Below are 19,456 nucleotides of genomic sequence, written 5' to 3' on the forward strand. Positions count from 1 at the left end.
CCCCTTTTTTTTTTGTATTTTTTCGAAAAAGGCAGTTTTTCCCCCATTAGCCCATAACCGAGCTAACAATTATTTTTCTTTTCAAAAAAAAGTTTTTTCAAGCATTAAAAAATACCATTTTTAAATCTTTAATTTTTCAAAATCTAAAATTCAAAATAAAAATTTTTAAAAGAAAACCCCACATTCAAAAAAACCGATTTAAGAACCCCCCCTTAGTACCCAAAAATTTTAAAATTCTTTAAAAAGTTTAAAAGATTTTTCATAATTTTTTTCCCTCAAAAAAAAACTCCCCTTTCCCAAAAAACCCCCTTCCCCGATTTTTAAGAAACCATTAGGGCAAAATTTTTTTAAAAAACCAACTGCCCCACTGCCCCTTATTTTTTTTAAAAAAACTTTTTTTACACCAAAAAATCCCCTTTTCCCCCCCCCCCCCCCGAATTTTAAGAACTTGTCCTTTTTAAAAAAGAAAAGGTCCCCTTTCCATATAGTTTTACTTTAAAAAACATTTTTATTTAACTTTTTACACCCACCTCGGGTCTTGACACCCGCAAATTTTCCTGGAAAATTTGGCTTGGATATAAAAATATTTTGGGAACCCAAAAAACCCGGGTCAATTACCGGACCGTTAAAATTCCTACCGGTTTATAAATACATTAAAAGTATGGTTTTTTCCTCTGAAAAACAATAAAATACTGATGGTTTTAAATTTAGTATTGAGATTATCTATAATTTGAAAAAATGTGTAATAATGTACTTCAGGTCTAATGCTTGAATTAAATTTTATTATAAAAACCATCCAAAAATTTCTGTTGTACCCGTTCCCCAATATTATTGAAAATGTTGTCAATTTGAAAATTGTCAATACTTAAATTATTTTTTGCCAATTTAAGCATTTTTTTAAAAAAAAAAGAAAAATTTTCCTATTAAAACCTGTGTTCCAGAAAAACCTCCCGGAATTGGGGGCTGGCTAATACAAAAATTTTTTTGGAACCCTTTAAAACCCGTTCAAATTAAAAACCGGGACTCTTTTTTTAAATTCGGTCCGGTTAAAAAAAAATAGGGTTTTTCCCCTCTCCCCCCAAACAATAAAAATACTGTTGTCTGATACTTGATTATGTATGAATTATCTTTAATTTTGATTAAAATTACATTAATTGTACATAATGAAATTCGGGCCCTCGTAATGCTAATTATGTTTTTTGTAAAAACCTTCATAAATTTATCTGCTGTACCTTCCCGACTATGGGATATTTAATTATAAGTTACTAAAAATAAAATAGGAATAATTTAACATTTAGAAAATTTGACCACAAAAAATAAATCGAAAATTTTTTTGATCAATTTTTGGGTCACCTGAGAAAAAGTCCAAGGACTTTCAACCCCTTTTTGTCTTCTTGTGGGCTTTTCCGTCCTTTAAAATTTTTCTTTTCCCTTTCCTCCAAAACCCCGAACCAAATTAAAATAAAATTTGGCCGGAGCTTCTTGGCAAAGGTAAAAAAATTTGTGAAATATAAAATATGGCCCCCACCCCCGGGGCCTGAGGGAAAACCAAAAAGGGTTTTTGAATTGACTAAAATTTCAAAAATTTCTTCTCTACTCTCATGATCAGATAGGGTAAATCAAAACTTCATTAAAAGAGGGAAAGGGTTTTAGGGTCTTTAAAAAATTTGGGAATTTCAGACCCAGGGTCTCATTTTTGCCCCCTGGGAGGGGAAACTTTACAAATTTTATATAGGGAAACCCCAATTTTAGACATTTTTTTTTTTCTTTTGGGAAATTCTTTAAAATTGATAAAATTTATCAGCGGGGGACGATTTGATGGTAGGACATTTTTGGCCCAGTTGACCCCCCCAGGGGGCTGGGAGGGCCAAAACGGGTCAATTATGAAATTTAAAAAATTTCTTTTTTAAAAACCAAAATAAGGTAAATAAAAACTCTTCAAGAGGGAAGGGTTTTAAGGTGCTGTTACCAAGGGAATTTTACCCCTGGGGTTCACATTTCCCCCTTTGGGGAGGGGTAAACTTTACTATTTTTGGGGAAATCAATTTTTTCCCCCGCAAACGCGTTTTTTCAAACCGTTAAATGCAGCCCCTTTAAAATTTCTGAAATAATCAGCTAGTTGGCCTTTTCTATTGGGGGCCCCCATTTTTTTTTTTTTTCTGTCCCAGGAAACTTAGTAAAAAAACCCGGGCTTTTAATCCATAACCGCCCCGCGCCCTTTAAAAATTTTTTCTGAAAAAATATACCGATTTTTTCCCATATGATGTCCCAAAAAATCCCCCAGTGATTTTTTTCATCCCTTTTTACAGGGGCCTGACCTTTCAATTGGGAAAAAATACGCGTATTTTCCCCGTTTGGAAAAAATTTTGCGTTGGTTTTAGATGCAAAAAAAAAAAAAAAAATAAGTAAATAACCCCTCCAAATTTTATTTATTTTTTAAACTTTCAACTTTCATCTGGCCAAAGGTTTTTAAAATATTTCTAAAGGGCCTTCTTGTTTTTGCCCCTTAACTTGTCCCCAAAGAGTCCAGGTCGGGGTCATTTTTTTTTTCCATTTTCTTAAAGGGAGACTGTTTGTCCCAAGTTTTAAAAAACCCCCTTTAATTTTAAAAAAGGCTTCAACTTGAAAGTGCCCCAAAAAAAAACAATTTCAGAATTTTTCCAGTACTTGCACATGTACCACAGTCACCTACTGTGATAAACCCAAAAGAAGACATTCTTTTTGGGCAGCATTAAATTTTCTCATCGCGCTCTTCTTTTTTTTTTTCCCCGATAAATTTAATATCAACTTTCGCGGGGGTTACAGTAAAATTTTTTTGCTACGGGTAAAACTTTCCCCGTCGGGAGGGTTTTATAAAACAGATTCAATGTTGGATGATGATTCTTTGGTTGACGGGTTTTTTGGGGTATATCGCCCCCGGAAAGACTTTTTGAAAAGTCACCACTTGAAAGGGCCCTTTTTACTATCTTTTTTTTGTCATCTTTTACAATACTTCGAGTTGTGCGACTTTTTTACATGATTTTAAAACTTTCAAGCGTTGTCATGCTTTTGGGGAACCGGTCAATTAAAAACCTCGACAAAAATTTTGGGGTGCGCTCTTTTTGAAAAATTGAGGAAAACACATCGTTAATTCAGACCAAACAAACCCCAAGATTGCGATATCAAACGCGCCAATAAAACGAGAACACCGGCTTTGAAGATTTTTGGAATACATTTTGATCAATTTTTTATCCCAATGATGTAAGGGATATTTTCTGAATAAAAAATTGAGCAAAATTGGGAAAATAAAACAATTTTCTCGGGGGGAAAGGGGCCAAATTTTTGGGCCCCCCAAATCCCCAAAAAAAACACGAAAACCACCAATGTTCCTTTTTCCTCTGTTTTATTTCTATAAAAAATCATGGGTACATTTTTTCCAACGCTTCAGTCCACACCCTATATCCCCATCTGGGATTTAACTTTTTCTCTGTCAAATCTAAACCAGATTAAATTAATATTTAGATCCAAAAAACCCCCTCTTTTGATATGGGGCCTTTTTTGGGAATCTTTCCGGTGGAATCCTATTTTTTCTCCTTTTTTAAAATAATTTTCCTTTTTGGAATCCTGTTTCCCTTTCTAATGGAATCTTTTTTTTTGGAATCCTAGATTCCCCTTCAAAAGGAATTTTCCTTTTTGGAATCCTGATTCTCCTTCAATGGAATGTTCCCTTCTTTACATTCTCCTTTTTTGTGATTTTTGTGTTATTTTTGTTGGTTTAAAGTCTGTTTTTGGTTTACAACCCTACCGCGACTCTAATTAAAATTAGTCCGGGGGGATTTAGGTTTAAAAACCTCACTCGCGACTCTAGGTTAAAAAATAGCCCGGGGGGGTGCGTTAGTGTTGTCAGTTGGTGTTCCCCTCCCCTTTTCCAACAGGGTTTGGGGCCCCGGTTTACGGCAGTTCCCTTTATTTTGGGCCTTCCCCTTAACTTTACTTTTAGTCGTCCCTCGCGGGGACCCAATATGCCCCCCTGGGGACTTGGATATTGTTTACAAACCAGTTTTTTTTCTTACCTATAGTTTATTTATCTAGCAAACAAATTTCACATTTAAATCATATAAAAGTTTACTGAAAAGGGGCCCCTTACTATTTCTATGAATAGAAATTACAAAGCCATTTTTAAGTTAAATTTACCTTAGAATACGATTTCTTTTTTAAGAACTTTCGTTAAGGGGGGGGGGGGGGGGGGGGGGGGGGGGGGGGGGGGGGGGGGGGGGGGGGGGGGGGGGTTTAATGCAAACCCTTTAGTTGTTTTGAATTCATTCTAAATTTGTTAACATTATAAATTTATCACTGGGATCTGCTTAAATTTTACTGTTGCCCACGACCAAAAAATTCAAAAATTTACTGCAATATTTCAAAAATCAGGGACCGTTTTGGCCCATGGGCCTCTTGTTTTGAAATTTCATTTTTAAGATTATTTTTCTTGTGAAAAATTTATAAAAAAGTTTTGAATTTTTATAGGAATTGTATTGTTTCCTTTAAAACAAAAGTTTAAAAAAAATTGAAATTTAAAGTATGTGATGTGGTAGAACTATTTTTTGAAATTAATTATAAAAGTAAAATTTTAAAGTTAAATTTTTTTTTTTAAAAGTTACAAACTTTAGTAAAAAGTTGAATTAAAACGTTTTTATGACCGGAAACCTGAGCTGAACCAATATCATCAAACTAAACATCTATTATCAAACCCAAAACCCAAAAAAAAAAAATTAATTAATATGCATTTTATTTTTTTAAAAGACATTGGTTTAATTGGGCTGTGATTTTTTGTATTTTTGGGGTTTTGATTTTTCTTAATGACAGTATTTTTATGACATGTAAATTTTTTAAAAAAAAATTTTTTTTAAATGTTTTTAAAATTTTTTTTTTGGCAATTGTATTTAATACTGTAAAAAATTTTAATTAAATAATTTAATTCCTAGTGATTTAAGGGGCAAATTTTTTTGTGACATTTGTGATTAATTTAATTTTTGGTTTTAAAGGTTTTTTAATTACTTTTTTAATTGCAAATTTTTTTAAAAAATTTTTTAATTTTTGGACGGATTTAAGGTTTAAAAAAAGGAATAAAATTTTTAAGGCATTGTATTTAAAAACATAAAATTTAAAAATGTTTAAACTAAATTTTTAAACATTTATTTTTAAAGTGAATTTATTTATTGTTATTTTAATTTAAATTGATTTTAATTAGGGGTTTAAATGGGGGATTTAATGAAAGTTAAATGAATAGAATTTTAAAAATATGTTTAGTAATATGTATTTTCAAAAATTTGCCCCCGTTTAAAATTTTTTCCTTTTCCCCAAAATAGGGCTTTTTTAAAAATTAAGGCCATTGGGTTTTAAGTTTGTCAAAAATACATGGGCCAAAAAAACCCCCCCGTACTTCCAATTTTTTCCCAAAAATGGGCCAATTTTTTTTTAAAATGATAAAAAATTTTAAATTTTTTTTTTAATTGTGATAAAGAAATAAATTTTAAATTAAACCTAAAATTATTCAATATTAAACGAAAAACGGAAAAAAAAAAGGGGCGCACAGGTTTTTAATTTTAAATTTTTAAAAAAAAAATTTTAAAAAAAGTAAAAAAATAAAAAATGTTTTAAAATTATCCCCAAAATTTTAAAAGGGGATACTTTTGTGTGGGCCCAAGGAAAAATAACGAAAAACGGTAGAGATTTAATTTAAAGTGAATAATATGCTTTGTTAAAAACCATGTTTATATTGAATATATACGAAAAATTGAAAAAGGGAATTTAACAAAATTAAAATTTACATAAAAAATGCAAAAAAAATGGGGAAATGGTAAAAACCCTTTTTCCCTTTTAATTTATCGGAAAAATTTAGAACGGTTTTCCGATTGTTAGGGAAAAAAAAATTTCAAAAAATTTGGGATAAAAGGGGCGTTTTTGGCAGGGAAAAACCCCCGGGGCAAAAAACCCCCATGTGGGGTTTTTTTTGGGGTTTTAAGGGAATTTTTTTTAAAAAATTTTTTCAAAATTTAAAAAAAAAATGAAATTTTTTAAAAAAAATTTTTAAGACATAAAATTTTTTTTTGACAATAATTTAAAAATGGGATTTTAAAAAAATAGTGTTTGGCCATTTGGGGGGTTTTTTTGTTTTTATACTTTTAAATTTCCCCCATTAAAAAATTTTGGGGTTTCCCCCTTTTTAAATAATTGGCAAGGTCAGTGTCCCCCTGGGCCCATGCCGTCCCCTTTTTTCCCTTAATAAACCCCCCAAAAGTTTTGTTTTACCGTTCGAAACCTAAAGCAAATTTAAAAAAATTTTTTTCCAAAAAAATTTAAAAATAGTATTTTTTTTAACCCAACCGCAACAGGAAAAACTCTTTTCAGGGAAAAAAGTACCCCCCAAAAAAGGGGGGAACAAAACAATGTATTCCCGGGTTTTTTAACTTCCGAAAACCCAAATTTAAAAAGAACCCCGTCCAAAAGGGATTGCGGCGGGTTTTTTTGGTATTTTTAAAAAAATTCCAAAGGGCCCCCCCAATTCGGGGATTTTTTGGGGGGGATAAATTTTATCCAAAAATTTTTAAAAAGGTTTTAGGATTTGAAAGGGGGGGGCGTAACCGTGGAAAAATTTAGGTATTTTGTGGTGAACAACCAGGAACGTGCACTTCTAAAAACCGAACACCTCTGAATACCGAACAAATTGTTATTGTACGGAATCGGTCCTTCTTTATTATGGTATTTAAAAACTTCCAAATACCGATCCCTCTGAATTCCGAACACCGGACCGATTTTGTCTCCGGTTCCTGATAAAGTATACCAAAAATTACTTCTGAAAACCGGCCTTACCTGAGCGATTATGACACGAGGTCAGGCTAGTCAACCGTGAAACAACAACTGTGACGGGTATTGTGTGAAGCCAAATTGTGTCTCGATCGGGACTTACGTTTACATGTAGGTGATTTGTACAGGTAATCCAATAAATACCCTGAGGGGCGTTATGATTGTAGTGTATAATCAACACGGTAATTAATACTAATTATGAAACAATGCCACACGTCATCGAAGCGCAGCAGATTCCATGTTAATCTTCGCAATACAAGTAGAGCTAGGAGCCTGAGTTTCGCATTCTAATCTAAATGAGGCCCAATAAGGGGTGTTCTTGCAGGGTCATAACTATACACACTGAAATGATGCCAGTGTCCGATGTTTATGTTTTAAGACAATACCGATATCGGGAATACCACCGGTATCAAGTGATCAATTGTAATTCATATTGAAGCAAGACATCTTCACACACTTTCATATCATTCGATTTCCGTTTTTTGTAAAATCATTAAATATCCCGTATTAGGCCCCACCACATGGCGAAGCAACAGAATGCAGGTCGATCGTGAAGTGCAGTAAATGTATAAAACTATATAAAACAACAGTTAGTCATTTTAATTTCTTATATAATCTGTAATATATGCATTGATTTACTTTCATGATATTCATATTCTTCAGACAAACCAAATTATCTATGTGCGTATAGTAGGCCTAGTGTCGGTTTGTAATCGGGTACAATCTAACATCGTCCGACCAATTATATTTGGAACTCGACCGGTTATTTTGACCAACTTCTCCAAACCGAACCCTCTGTAAACCGAACAAATATCAATGTCCCATGCATGTTCGGTTTATAGAGGTTCCACTGTATCTTATGTCGTTATGTACTGTAAACCCAGCAATTAACACCAATTAACAACAGCTCCCATGCGCAGTGACACGTGTGTTCATATCAGATTAGGCCCACGCTCAGGTATGTTACGAATCATTTGTACATCTAATGCTAGGTATACTTTCTCGATTTGAAATTAATTTGATGGAAATGTATTTAGATATCATACGTACCGAAAGTGTGCGAAATTGCGTACCCTGCACTCTACCACCCGGTGTACGTGTACAAGCCAGGGAGCTTGGTGTAAACCATGGAGTTTAGTTTATTTTAACGTCCTATTGACAGCCAGCATCATTTAAGGACGTGCCAGGTTTCCAAGATGGAGAAAAGCCGTAGTACCGTGAAAAAAACCAGGGTTTGGAACTCACAACCCAGTTGTGGAGGCTTGGCCTAGGGCTATTGATACAGTGTCGGGACACCTATTTATGTTATAACCACTCTCGATCGGCCACCGCATCCCCATAGGCCAGGGATTAAGCCAGGCCAGTCAACATATTCTGAGGGGCGGGGGTACTGTTTGTCAATATTCTGAGGGGCGGTGATAATGTTTGTCGATATTCTGAGGGGTGGTGATAATGTTTGTCTGTATCCTGAGGGGAGGTGATAATGTTTTTGTCAGTATTCTGAGGGGCGGTGATAATGTTTGTGTATCCTGAGGGGCAGTGATAATGTTTGTGTATCCTGAGGGGTGGTGATAATGTTTGTCTGTATCCTGAGGGGCGGTGATAATATTTGTCTGTATCCTGAGGGATGGTGATAATGTTTGTCTGTATTCTGAGGGGCGGTGATAATGTTTGATATTCTGAGGGGTGGTGATAATGTTTGTCTGTATCCTGAGGGGAGGTGATAATGTTTGTCAGTATTCTGAGAGGTGGTGATAATGTTTGTCTGTATCCTGAGGGGTGGTGATAATGTTTGTGTATATCCTGAGGGGTGGTGATAATGTTTGTGTATCCCGAGGGGTGGTGATAATGTTTGTGTATCCTGAGGGGCAGTGAAAATGTTTGTGTGTATCCTGAGGGATGGTGATAATGTTTGTGTGTATCATGAGGGGCGGTGATAATGTTTGTGTGTATCCTGAGGGACGGTGATAATGTTTGTGTATCCTGAGGGGCGGTGATAATGTTTGTGTATCCTGAGGGGCGGTGATAATGTTTGTCAGTATTCTGAGAGGTGGTGATAATGTTTGTGTATCCTGAGGGGCAGTGATAATGTTTGTGTGTATCCTGAGGGGTGGTGATAATGTTTGTGTGTATCCTGAGGGGTGGTGATAATGTTTGTGTGTATCCTGAGGGGTGGTGATAATGTTTGTCTGTATCCTGAGGGGTGGTGATAATGTTTGTGTGTATCCTGAGGGGTGGTGATAATGTTTGTGTATCCTGAGGGGCGGTGATAATGTTTGTCTGTATCCTGAGGGGTGGTGATAATGTTTGTCTGTATCCTGAGGGGCGGTGATAATGTTTGTGTGTATCCTGAGGGACAGTGATAATGTTTGTGTATCCTGAGGGGTGGTGATAATGTTTATGTGTATCCTGAGGGGTGGTGATAATGTTTGTCTGTATCCTGAGGGGCAGTGATAATGTTTATCCATATTCTGAGGGGCGGTGATAATGTTTGTGTATCCTGAGGGACAGTGATAATGTTTGTGTATCCTGAGGGACGGTGATAATGTTTGTGTGTATCCTGAGGGGTGGTGATAATGTTTGTGTATCCTGAGGGGCAGTGATAATGTTTGTCTGTATCCTGAGGGGTGGTGATAATGTTTGTGTGTATCCTGAGGGACGGTGATAATGTTTGTGTATCCCGAGGGGTGGTGATAATGTTTGTGTATCCTGAGTGGCGGTGATAATGTTTGTGTATCCTGAGGGACGGTGATAATGTTTGTCTGTATCCTGAGGGGTGGTGATAATGTTTGTGTATCCTGAGGGGCGGTGATAATGTTTGTGTATATCCTGAGGGGCGGTGGTAATGTTTGTCTGTATCCTGAGGGGCGGTAATGCAGGTCAATATATACGTTTTATATCCAAAAGGCCGGTAAGCTTATATCATTGTGTGATGTATGTCGTTTGTCGTCTGTGCGTCGTCTGCCAATTTTTCTTACCGATAGCTACTAGTCATTATATACTGAATGGACTTTCAGCAAATTTGGTCAGAAGTATTTTGCATGAATGGTGATTCTGGCCCTCGTTGGGGCCGGAGGGGAGGGTCCTAATAGGGGAAATAGAGGTAAGTCCTTTAAATCACTATAAGTCATGAACGAAACAATGGCTTTTAACCAAAAAATTGTCCCATTGGTTTTCCTTTGATGAAGGGAAAATATTGCATAAATATAGTGACAACCCCAGGACCCTTGGCTGGAGAGGCAAGGCCAAATAGGGTAAAAGAAGTAAGTCCCTTAAACTGCTACAAGTCCTAAAGAATGAATTTGTACAGAATTGGTACAGAAGCTTCCTTTCGGGAGGGGAACAAATTTTAGTCAAGATGCATGTTAAGTTCACAAAAATGTATGTCAGGGTCAAGGTCATCAGTCAATGACAAATTTTGTATCTTTTTACTGATAAACATTTTGTATGACCTGATGAAGCAGTATTTAGTTATTTAGAGCTCAAGGTCATATATGTATCTGGGGTGAAGGTCAAGGTTAGGTTTTTGTAGCTTTTCACTGATGATCATTTTATAACATGTTGAAATGTTTCAAACAAAAAGTCAACTGACTAAAGGTCAAGGTCACTGTGAAGTGATCCACCTTGTAGTCTTGGTGTCGTTAATGTGTATGACTTGTCATTACAGGAGTCACCATGAAGACGCTCCACCTTGTCGCCGTGGTATTGGTCGCATATGGGGTACAAATGGTGCTGTCTGACTCTGAGAATGGTTCTTCGCTTGCAGACCTAACAAGCAATGGATGGGCTTTTATTGCTTGTACGGTGGCAGTTATATTAGTTGGATGGCTCTGGTGTCGCTTCACAGGTATCTACCGGTATTTCATGATGATCACTTGATGGCAGCCATAGTCCAATTCTAAAACTACCAAACATTGAATTCACACTGATATTTAAATATTAAGCCTTCAGGACCAGAGAACTTGATTTCCATCTTTTCAAATGTTCATAAAATCATGTAAATTACACAGACGTTATTCCTAAATTCATAAGTAAGCGCAAGTTAGTAGATATATAGCAAATGGAACAAAACAGGAAGCAACACAATTGATTTACGGGAAATAATACCATGATGACGGTTCTTCGTTAAAGTAGGGCCCCACGTCAGAGATAAGGATGCCATCCACACAGTTGCTGTCTGATTACTATTAAAGTTCAGTAATTATGGACCAATTCACATTTAATTTGATAAATATCCTCAGTTCAAATAAACACACACCGAGGTCAAAGATCAAGGTCAAAGATCAAGGTAATTAAGTTTTAATTATGGTCAAGGTCAAATGTTGCATCTTTTCACAAAGGAACATTAGTGATGTGATCACATTATGGAGCAAAGTTGATAGTAATTATATGAGTCAACTGACCAAAAGTTAAGGTCAGTGGGTCAAAGGTAAAGGTCAAAGGAATCATTTCACTGGTAAACATTATAAGCTAACCTGCTCAAAGGTCAGAGGTTTCAAACGTGTTAAAATCTTTAAGCAATGATTTCACAATGACATAGAGACAAAGTATGCAGGAATGAATTAGGGCTACAAAATGTATTTAAATGGATGAACCTTAACCTTGATATTTGAATAAAGTGGTTATCAAATTGGTATCTGCAATAATGAGCTAGACCAACTCAAAGTTACTTTAGAAGCAAATTTTGCATCTATTGATTAACATTTTGTTTTTGACATGACATGTTATGAATCAAACTGGTTGTATTGATAAAATGTGACAACTGCCACAAATTAAGATCACCGGGTCAAAAGTCAACGTCATAATGTCCAAAGGTTTAGGAAAAACCTTCGACAGCAACCCTGGTTTGTAGTTAAAGCACACAAGATTTAAATAAAACAGATACATCAAAGCTAACAAATGTTAGCAAACTGGTATATGGGGATGGCATTAAACAAAAGTCATATAGTAGGTATCATGTGTATTTTCTTCTTTGCATTGTTTTGGAAGTCTAAATGTTAAATGTCAAACTCAGTGATATGAGCAGATTACTTCTTTATGATTATGAGCGATATCTAGCTATGGGACGGGGCCCTTGCTGACCTATCTGTGTTCTTATATTGTCATGTTCCTTCGTAATATTGTTTAATCTTTAAAATTTCAGACGAGCCTAAATAAGAAATTATGTTTTATCTTTAAATTTTCAGACGAGCCTAAATAAGAAACTTTGTTTTATATTTAAATTTTCAGACGAGCCTAAATAAGAAATTATGTTTTATCATTAAATTTTCAGACGAGCCTAAATAAGAAATGATGTTTTATCTTTAAATTTTCAGACGAGCCTAAATAAGAAATGATGTTTTATCTTTAAATTTTCAGACGAGCCTACTGTTGAAATAGAAAATAAATACTACACTTTTGAAGTAGGACAACAAGCAGAATTGAGGTGTTCAGTGTTATGTGCTTTTCCATTCATCAAATCTGTTACCTGGGAACATACATCACCTGGTGGACGACCCATACAGCTTGATTTAGATCTGCCTGAGTATACAAGATCTAAACCAGATCACCTTATAATCAACAAAACAGTAAAATCTGACGAAGGGCAATATGTGTGTACTGTCTCCAGTTGGTACGGGAAACGACGGAGTACAACAACTAAACTGACTCTGGTAGAAGGTAACAGCTTACATACTTTTCCTGTGTACTGTGAGGTATCAAATGTGACCTACCCAGCTGGGTTTTAAGCCCACCATCTGATGATGGTTGTCTATTCAAATCGCCTTGTGTGCGTAGTCCGTGGTCTATCCATCCATCCGTTCGTAAACAATTCTTGTTATTGCTATCTCTGAGAAAGTACAGAAGGGATCTTTCTCAAATTTTATATGCAGGTTTCCCTTGGTCTGTGGTTGTGCATATTGTATTTTGGGACCTATCTGAAAACAACCTGGCCGACAGGCAGCCATCTTGAATTTTGACAATTGAAGTTTGTTATCTCTATTTCTCAAAGTACTGAAGGGATCTTTCTCATATTTCATATGTAGGTTCCCCTTGGTCCCTCGTATTGCATTTTGGAACCAATCTGAAAACAGACAGACAGTCATTATCGCTAAAGCTCAAATTTCATATTTAAGTTCCCCTTGTTTGAAAAGTACTGCAGGGATGTTTCTCAATTTAAACAGATTAGTAAGAGGAAGGGAAAAATAGTGAGAAGATCAATCTGATATGGAACCTACACAGATCATTCAATGGTGGGCGCCAAGATCCCTAAATAGGCCCACTGTGAGGTATCAAATGTGGTTTCACATATTACTTTTGAAATACCTTAATAAGGTCACCTGAAAAGAAGTCGCAAGTGATCTATTGCAATAGCCTTTTGTCTGGTATTGTCTTGCATCTAATGCAAATATTCTATATTTTCGACTTCTTCTCAGAACCAAGAGGCCCAGGGTCATAGAATTAAACTTGTAGTATGCGAGGATGAAAATTAAAAATGTTTCTTCATGTGAATGACCTTGACCTACTTTAATGATCACAAGGAAAATCATTAAATAACTTACAATTACCAAGAAGCTCAGTGTCATAACATTTGTTCAGTCCACAGAAATGGACACTGAGATTAAAAATCAAAGTCAAAGTGAAGGTCAAATTTTGTATCTTTTAACTGATGAACATTTTGTTATGACATTATGAGGCAAAGTTGGTAGTCAAAGTCAACTGACAAAAGGTTAAGGTCACTAAGTCAAAAGTGAAATGTCAATTTTTGTACCTTTTACATGAACATGTCGTTATGACATTATGTAGCCTGAGATCCAAGACGCCAAGGTTCATGATATTGGGCCAGTAGCATGTTGGGACGAAAGGCTACCAGGTTTGTTTAAATGAATGACATTGACATAATGGCAAGGTCAGTAGAGTTAAAGTGTGTTGTCTTCTCAAAGACCAGTTATATGCCAAGGGTTATGACATAGTCAGTTAAAATGTTGGGAGGAATGGCTACAGAGTTAATTCAAATGAACAAATCTTTCATGGTCACCAAGTTGAAAGACCCATGGGGATGGGCCTTTTTAGGTCATCTGACCCGAAGGGTCAGGATGACCTATAGTCATCATGCTTCGTCCGTCGTCGTGCGCCGTCTGCCGTCCGCCGTGCGCCGTGCGCCGTGCGTCGTGCGTAAACTTTTCACATTTCAAACTTCTTCTCAAGTTCCACAAGTGGGATTGAGCTGAAACTTGCCTGAAATGATCCTGAGATGGTCCTGACCAAGTGTTGTTATTTTTCGGGTAGGTCCGAAATCCAAGATGGCCGCCATAGCCGCCATTTTGAAAACACATTTTAAACTTCTTCTCATGTTCCACCAGTGCTATTGAGCTGAAACTTGCCTGAAATGATCCTGAGATGGTCCTGACCAAGTGTTGTTATTTTTCAGGTAGGTCCGAAATCCAAGATGGCCGCCATAGCCGCCATCTTGAAAAACACATTTTAAACTTCTTCTCCAGTTCCACCCGTGCTATTGGGCTGAAATTTGCCAGAAATGATCCTGATATGATGCCGACCAAGTGTTGTTATTTTTCGGGTTGGTCTGAAATCCAAGATGGCCGCCGTGGCCGCCATCTTGAAAAACACATTTTTAAACTTCTTCTCCAGTTCCACCGGTGCTATTAAACTGAAACTCGCCTGAAATGATCCTGAGATGGCCCTGACCAAGTGTTGTTATTTATCGGGTCGGTCCGAAATCCAAGATGGCCGCAATAGCCGCCATTTTGAAAACACATTTTAGAACTTTCAAAAACGACCAAGTGTTGTTATTTTTCGGGTTGGTCTGAAATCCAAGATGGCCGCCGTGGCCGCCATCTTGAAAAACACATTTTTAACTTCTTCTCCAGTTCCACCGGTGCTATTAAACTGAAACTCGCCTGAAATGATCCTGAGATGGCCCTGACCAAGTGTTGTTATTTATCGGGTCGGTCCGAAATCCAAGATGGCCGCAATAGCCGCCATTTTGAAAACACATTTTAAACTTCTTCTCATGTTCCACCAGTGCTATTGAGCTGAAACTTGCCTGAAATGATCCTGAGATGGTCCTGACAAAGTGTTGTTATTTTTCGGGTCAGCCAGAAATCCAAGATGGCCGCCATAGCCGCCATCTTGAAAAACACATTTTAAACTTTTTCTCCAGTTCCACCAGTGCTATTAAGCTGAAACTTGCCTGAAATGATCCTGATATGATGCCGACCAAGTGTTGTTATTTTTTGGGTTGGTCTGAAATCCAAGATGGCCGCCATAGCCGCCATCTTGAAAAACACATTTTAAACTTCTTCTCCAGTTCCACCAGTGCTATTGGGCTGAAACTTGCCTGAAATGATCCTGATATGATCCTGACAAAGTGTTGTTATTTTTCGGGTCAGTCCGAAATCCAAGATGGCCGCCATAACCGCCATCTTGAAAAACACATTTAAAACTTCTTCTCCAGTTCCACCAGCGCTATTGGGCTGAAACTTGCCTGAAATGATCCTGATATGATGCCGACCAAGTGCTGTTATTTTTCGGGTTGGTCTGAAATACAAGATGGCCGCCATGGCCGCCATCTTGAAAAACACATTTTAAACTTCTTCTCCAGTTCCATTGGTGCCATTGAGCTGGAAATGGGTGAGGATGTCAAGGAAGGCGAGCCAACATAGTGTTGTTATTTTTTCGGCCTCGTAAAAACTTTGAAATGGCAGCAATGGGGGCCATTTTGTAACATGATTGCGCAATCATGGTTTTCCTGAACAACACCTATTTCAAACTTCTTCTCAAATTCCACCAGTGGGATTCAGCTGTAACTTACCAGAAATGATCCTGAGATGGTCCTGGCTGAGAGTTGTTATTTATCGGGTCGGCCAGAAATCCAAGATGGCCACCATGGCAACCATCTTGAAAAAACATTTTAAACTTCTTCTCCAGTTCCACTGGTGCCATTGAGTTGGAAATTGGTGAGGATTTTAAGGAAGGAGTGCCAACAAAGTGTTAATTTTTTTCCGCCTTGTAAAATCATTGACTTGGCAGCCATGGTGGCCATTTGTAACATGATTGTGCAATCATGGTTTTCCTGAACAATGCCTATTTTAAACTTCTTCTCAAATTCCCCCAATGGAATTCAGCTGTAACTGTAACCTGAAATGATCCTGAGATGGTCCTTACCAAGTGTTTTTATTTATTGGGTCGGTCAGAAATCCAAGATGGCCACCATGGCAAACGGCGCCACTATAAACTTGCTACAGAGAATACATACTACAATTATATAAGGTTTTTAATTTAGAGTCAGATGACCGTTAAGGCCCCTGGGCCTCTTGTTTCATAATACTGCATTCATCCTATTTGGTATAAATAAAAACATGTTAAGTTGTGATTAAGACTATTAGTAGTATTACGGTCTATCAAAGTTTGACTGGAGTATAATGGTATGGCATTGTCAGTCCATCAATCCATCCATCATAAAGTTTTTTTCTGGAGATCTCTTCCTTAATTTTTCAACCAATCTCTTTGGACATTTTATAATCATGAAATGTAGTTGTGTTTATGTAGTTCTGTTTCGCTGAATTTGATTTGCAGAAGCTGGACCTCTTTGTTTAAGTGTTTGATATTTGTCCAGAGATCTCCAGCTTTTTTACTTACTGAGCCTGTTGTTTAACTGAGCTATCTTGACAGCAGGGGCCAGATTTAATACTACGTAATATAGGGTAACAATATTTGACAGCTGTTGTTCAACCTTATAGGATTTTAGATCAAAAGGAAGTTATAAAAGTTGCTTGAACAGAAAAAAATCATAAAAACGTTCCTATAAAAATCTATGAGGTGTAATACATCTTCTGGTTCCTGTATTTAACAAATCACCAGCAGTTGACCCTTAATGGTTATTTTTATCATCCCAGCTTCCTTGATCTGAAATTGTAATTCAATATTTTATATCTGTTTCCAGGATCAACATCCTCATGTGTGTACAAACCTTCTATGGCTGCCACGTATCCTACCACCAAAAAGACCACCAACTTCGCCAGAATCTGTAGATTGGTGGTTGATGTTTTTCCTGACATATTCAGGCAGTTACTTGTCGCTCGACTGCCAGCATCTGGACTGACCACTGCTCTTCGTACCAACAGGAAAGTGATTTTCCCTCTGCTGAATTTTCAGCAGAAAAGAATACTTTACCCACAAGTTGGAGTGTTCCGAGGTTCTGAGAAGGATTTGGATGTATCTCTCCTCTACATCCTTCTAAGGAATCTAGTGAACATCCCACCTCATAAAAATGGGTGGGGAAGAGATCCAGATATTGCAGATCGTTCGCTGTCGGCCAACATCGACCGCCTCCGTAGTCAGAGAAATGAGGCTTACGGACATGCGAAGTCTGCCTCTATCTCTGATACAGATTTTCAGACTAGGTGGGCCGACATCCGACAAAGTATCGAAGATCTGCAGAGTGGTGGTCATATCACAGGGACATTCGTAGTAGCTGTGGATAAGATAGGCACCATGAGGATGGACCCCAGTACAGAGAGGAATTTTATAGCTCTGGTAAAGGAGATGGAAGGTAAGCTGTTGAGTGTAACACTGATCAAACTTTTAACTTGAACTTGTTCAAGTTGCCCATGGCCTGTGATCTGTGTTGTAATCATTATTATACTTCGGTAGTCTTCTAATCTGTTTTGTTGTTGTCAACCACCATTGTTGAAGCTTTAGAAGTTAGAGTTTGGGTTAGGGAAGGATATTTCTCCAGCTTTATATGTATTCAGGGCCCATAGCTTCAATTTTGAGGTTAAAAAATGGAAAAATACAATGTCCAACTGGCGACTATGCTTGATTTAAGTAATTGAAGTTTGTTATCAATATTACATAGATCTTTGACAGGTGTGTATGGATCTTTGTTATCACTAGACAGGTGTGTATGGATCTTTGTTATCACTACACATTTGACAGGTGTGTATGGATCTTTGTTATCACTATACCTTTGACAGGTGTGTATGGATCTTTGTTATCACTAGACAGGTGTGTATGGATCTTTGTTATCGCTATACCTTTGACAGGTGTGTATGGATCTTTGTTATCACCATACCTTTGACAGGTGTGTATGGATCTTTGTTATCACTATACCTTTGACAGGTGTGTATGGATCTTTATCACTATACCTTTGACAGGTGTGTATGGATCTTTGTTATCACTATACCTTTGACAGGTGTGTATAGATCATTGTTATCACTATACCTTTGACAGGTGTGTATATAGATCTTTGTTATCACTATACCTTTGACAGGTGTGTATAGATCATTGTTATCACTTTATATATAAGATATTGTTTGTCTTTTTAGGGGAAATCTGTGATGTAAAACAGAGACAAGACGAGATGACAACTGACATGGACAACCTAAAAGGTATGTAACATGTCCCACTGACTATAATATACTCAGCCGCCTGTCAAAGTTTGACTTGGAATGAATTTCATACAAATTTACTATTTGTATGGAGATACATGTGCCATATAGAGTAATCACTTGCTGTCTGTCTGTCCACATTTATTTGTTATTGACTGATAACTGGTATTCATTGTCTCATTCACATGAAAATTTGGTCCAGATGTTCAACTCGCAAAAATGCACACATTCAGGCTCAAGGTTAATGTTCAAGGTTAATGGGTCAAGGTCAATTCGTGCGTTTTTTCATTGATAAACATTTTGTTGTGACACTATGAAGCAATATTGATAAGAATTCAACTCGAAGTCAGCTGACCAAAGGTCAAGGTCAATGATCTAGGTCAGATTATGAAGCTAACATTACAAAGCACAGTTGGTCGTACCAGAACAAGGAGTTAACTGACAAAAGGTAAAAGTCACAGGGTTGTCCGATGTCAAACATCCATCCAGCCTGTAGCAATTGTCATTGCTGTTCTCAGAAAAATCTTCATGGATTTTTCTCAAATTTCGCTCTTAGGTTCCCCTTGGTCCCTAGTTACACAAATGCATGTTCTATTTTGAGACTGATCTGAAAACAAGATAGCTGATAGAAAGCTATAGGTAGTCATTTTCAATTTTGACAGTTGAAGTCTGTTATCTCTATAGCTATTTCTCACAAAATTCTTTATTGATCTTTCTTAAATTTCACTTTCTATTTCCCTTTGGTCCCTAGTTGTGCATGTTCCATTTAAGGACAGATATGAAAATAAGGTGGATGACAGGTCGCCATCTTTAACTTTGACAATTTGAATTGTTTTTCGCTATTGCTCAGAAAGGTTCTCTGAAATTTCTCCTCATTGTACCACCAAAATCTTGCTGGATGGAAGATAGTGCTATATTGAGGTTTTACTGTACAGTTATAGATATTATATGAAATTGATTTTATTTAACATTTTGACAGGCACTGTTGATGCTGTGAGTGGTGATGTTGATGCTGTGAAGAAAGATGTCAGTGACATGAAACAAACATCAGCCAAAAATGCAGGTATAACAGACAATTATGTTGGTGTGTTGGTAAATATGACTTGGGACGAACTTCAAAAATCTTCTTTTGAATTTCTTCTGAAGTTGAACCCATGATATTTTGTCATTAGGTAGTTTAAGGTTAAAATGCCATCAAATGTTTATGGGTCTTCTATTACTTCAAA

General features: G+C 36.8%; 2 protein-coding genes across 3 annotated transcripts in view; one reads left to right on the plus strand and one right to left on the minus strand.

Moving 5' to 3' along the window:
• The window catches only part of LOC117320373, a 359,054-nt gene extending 339,647 nt beyond the window's left edge, over positions 1–19,407 (plus strand). Inside the window, exons 2-6 of the mRNA XM_033874980.1 lie at positions 10,511–10,690; positions 12,202–12,501; positions 16,784–17,392; positions 18,168–18,230; positions 19,210–19,407. Of these exons, the coding sequence (XP_033730871.1) occupies positions 10,519–10,690; positions 12,202–12,501; positions 16,784–17,392; positions 18,168–18,230; positions 19,210–19,388 (1,323 nt within the window). The 5' untranslated portion in view covers positions 10,511–10,518 and the 3' untranslated portion in view covers positions 19,389–19,407. The remainder of the gene's footprint in view (positions 1–10,510; positions 10,691–12,201; positions 12,502–16,783; positions 17,393–18,167; positions 18,231–19,209) is intronic.
• The window catches only part of LOC117320370, a 242,323-nt gene that overhangs the window by 184,529 nt on the left and 38,338 nt on the right, over positions 1–19,456 (minus strand). The gene's annotated exons all lie outside the window — the stretch shown is intronic.

Source organism: Pecten maximus, unplaced genomic scaffold, assembly GCF_902652985.1.
Source record: "Pecten maximus unplaced genomic scaffold, xPecMax1.1, whole genome shotgun sequence".
Classification (NCBI taxonomy): Eukaryota; Metazoa; Mollusca; class Bivalvia; order Pectinida; family Pectinidae; genus Pecten; species Pecten maximus.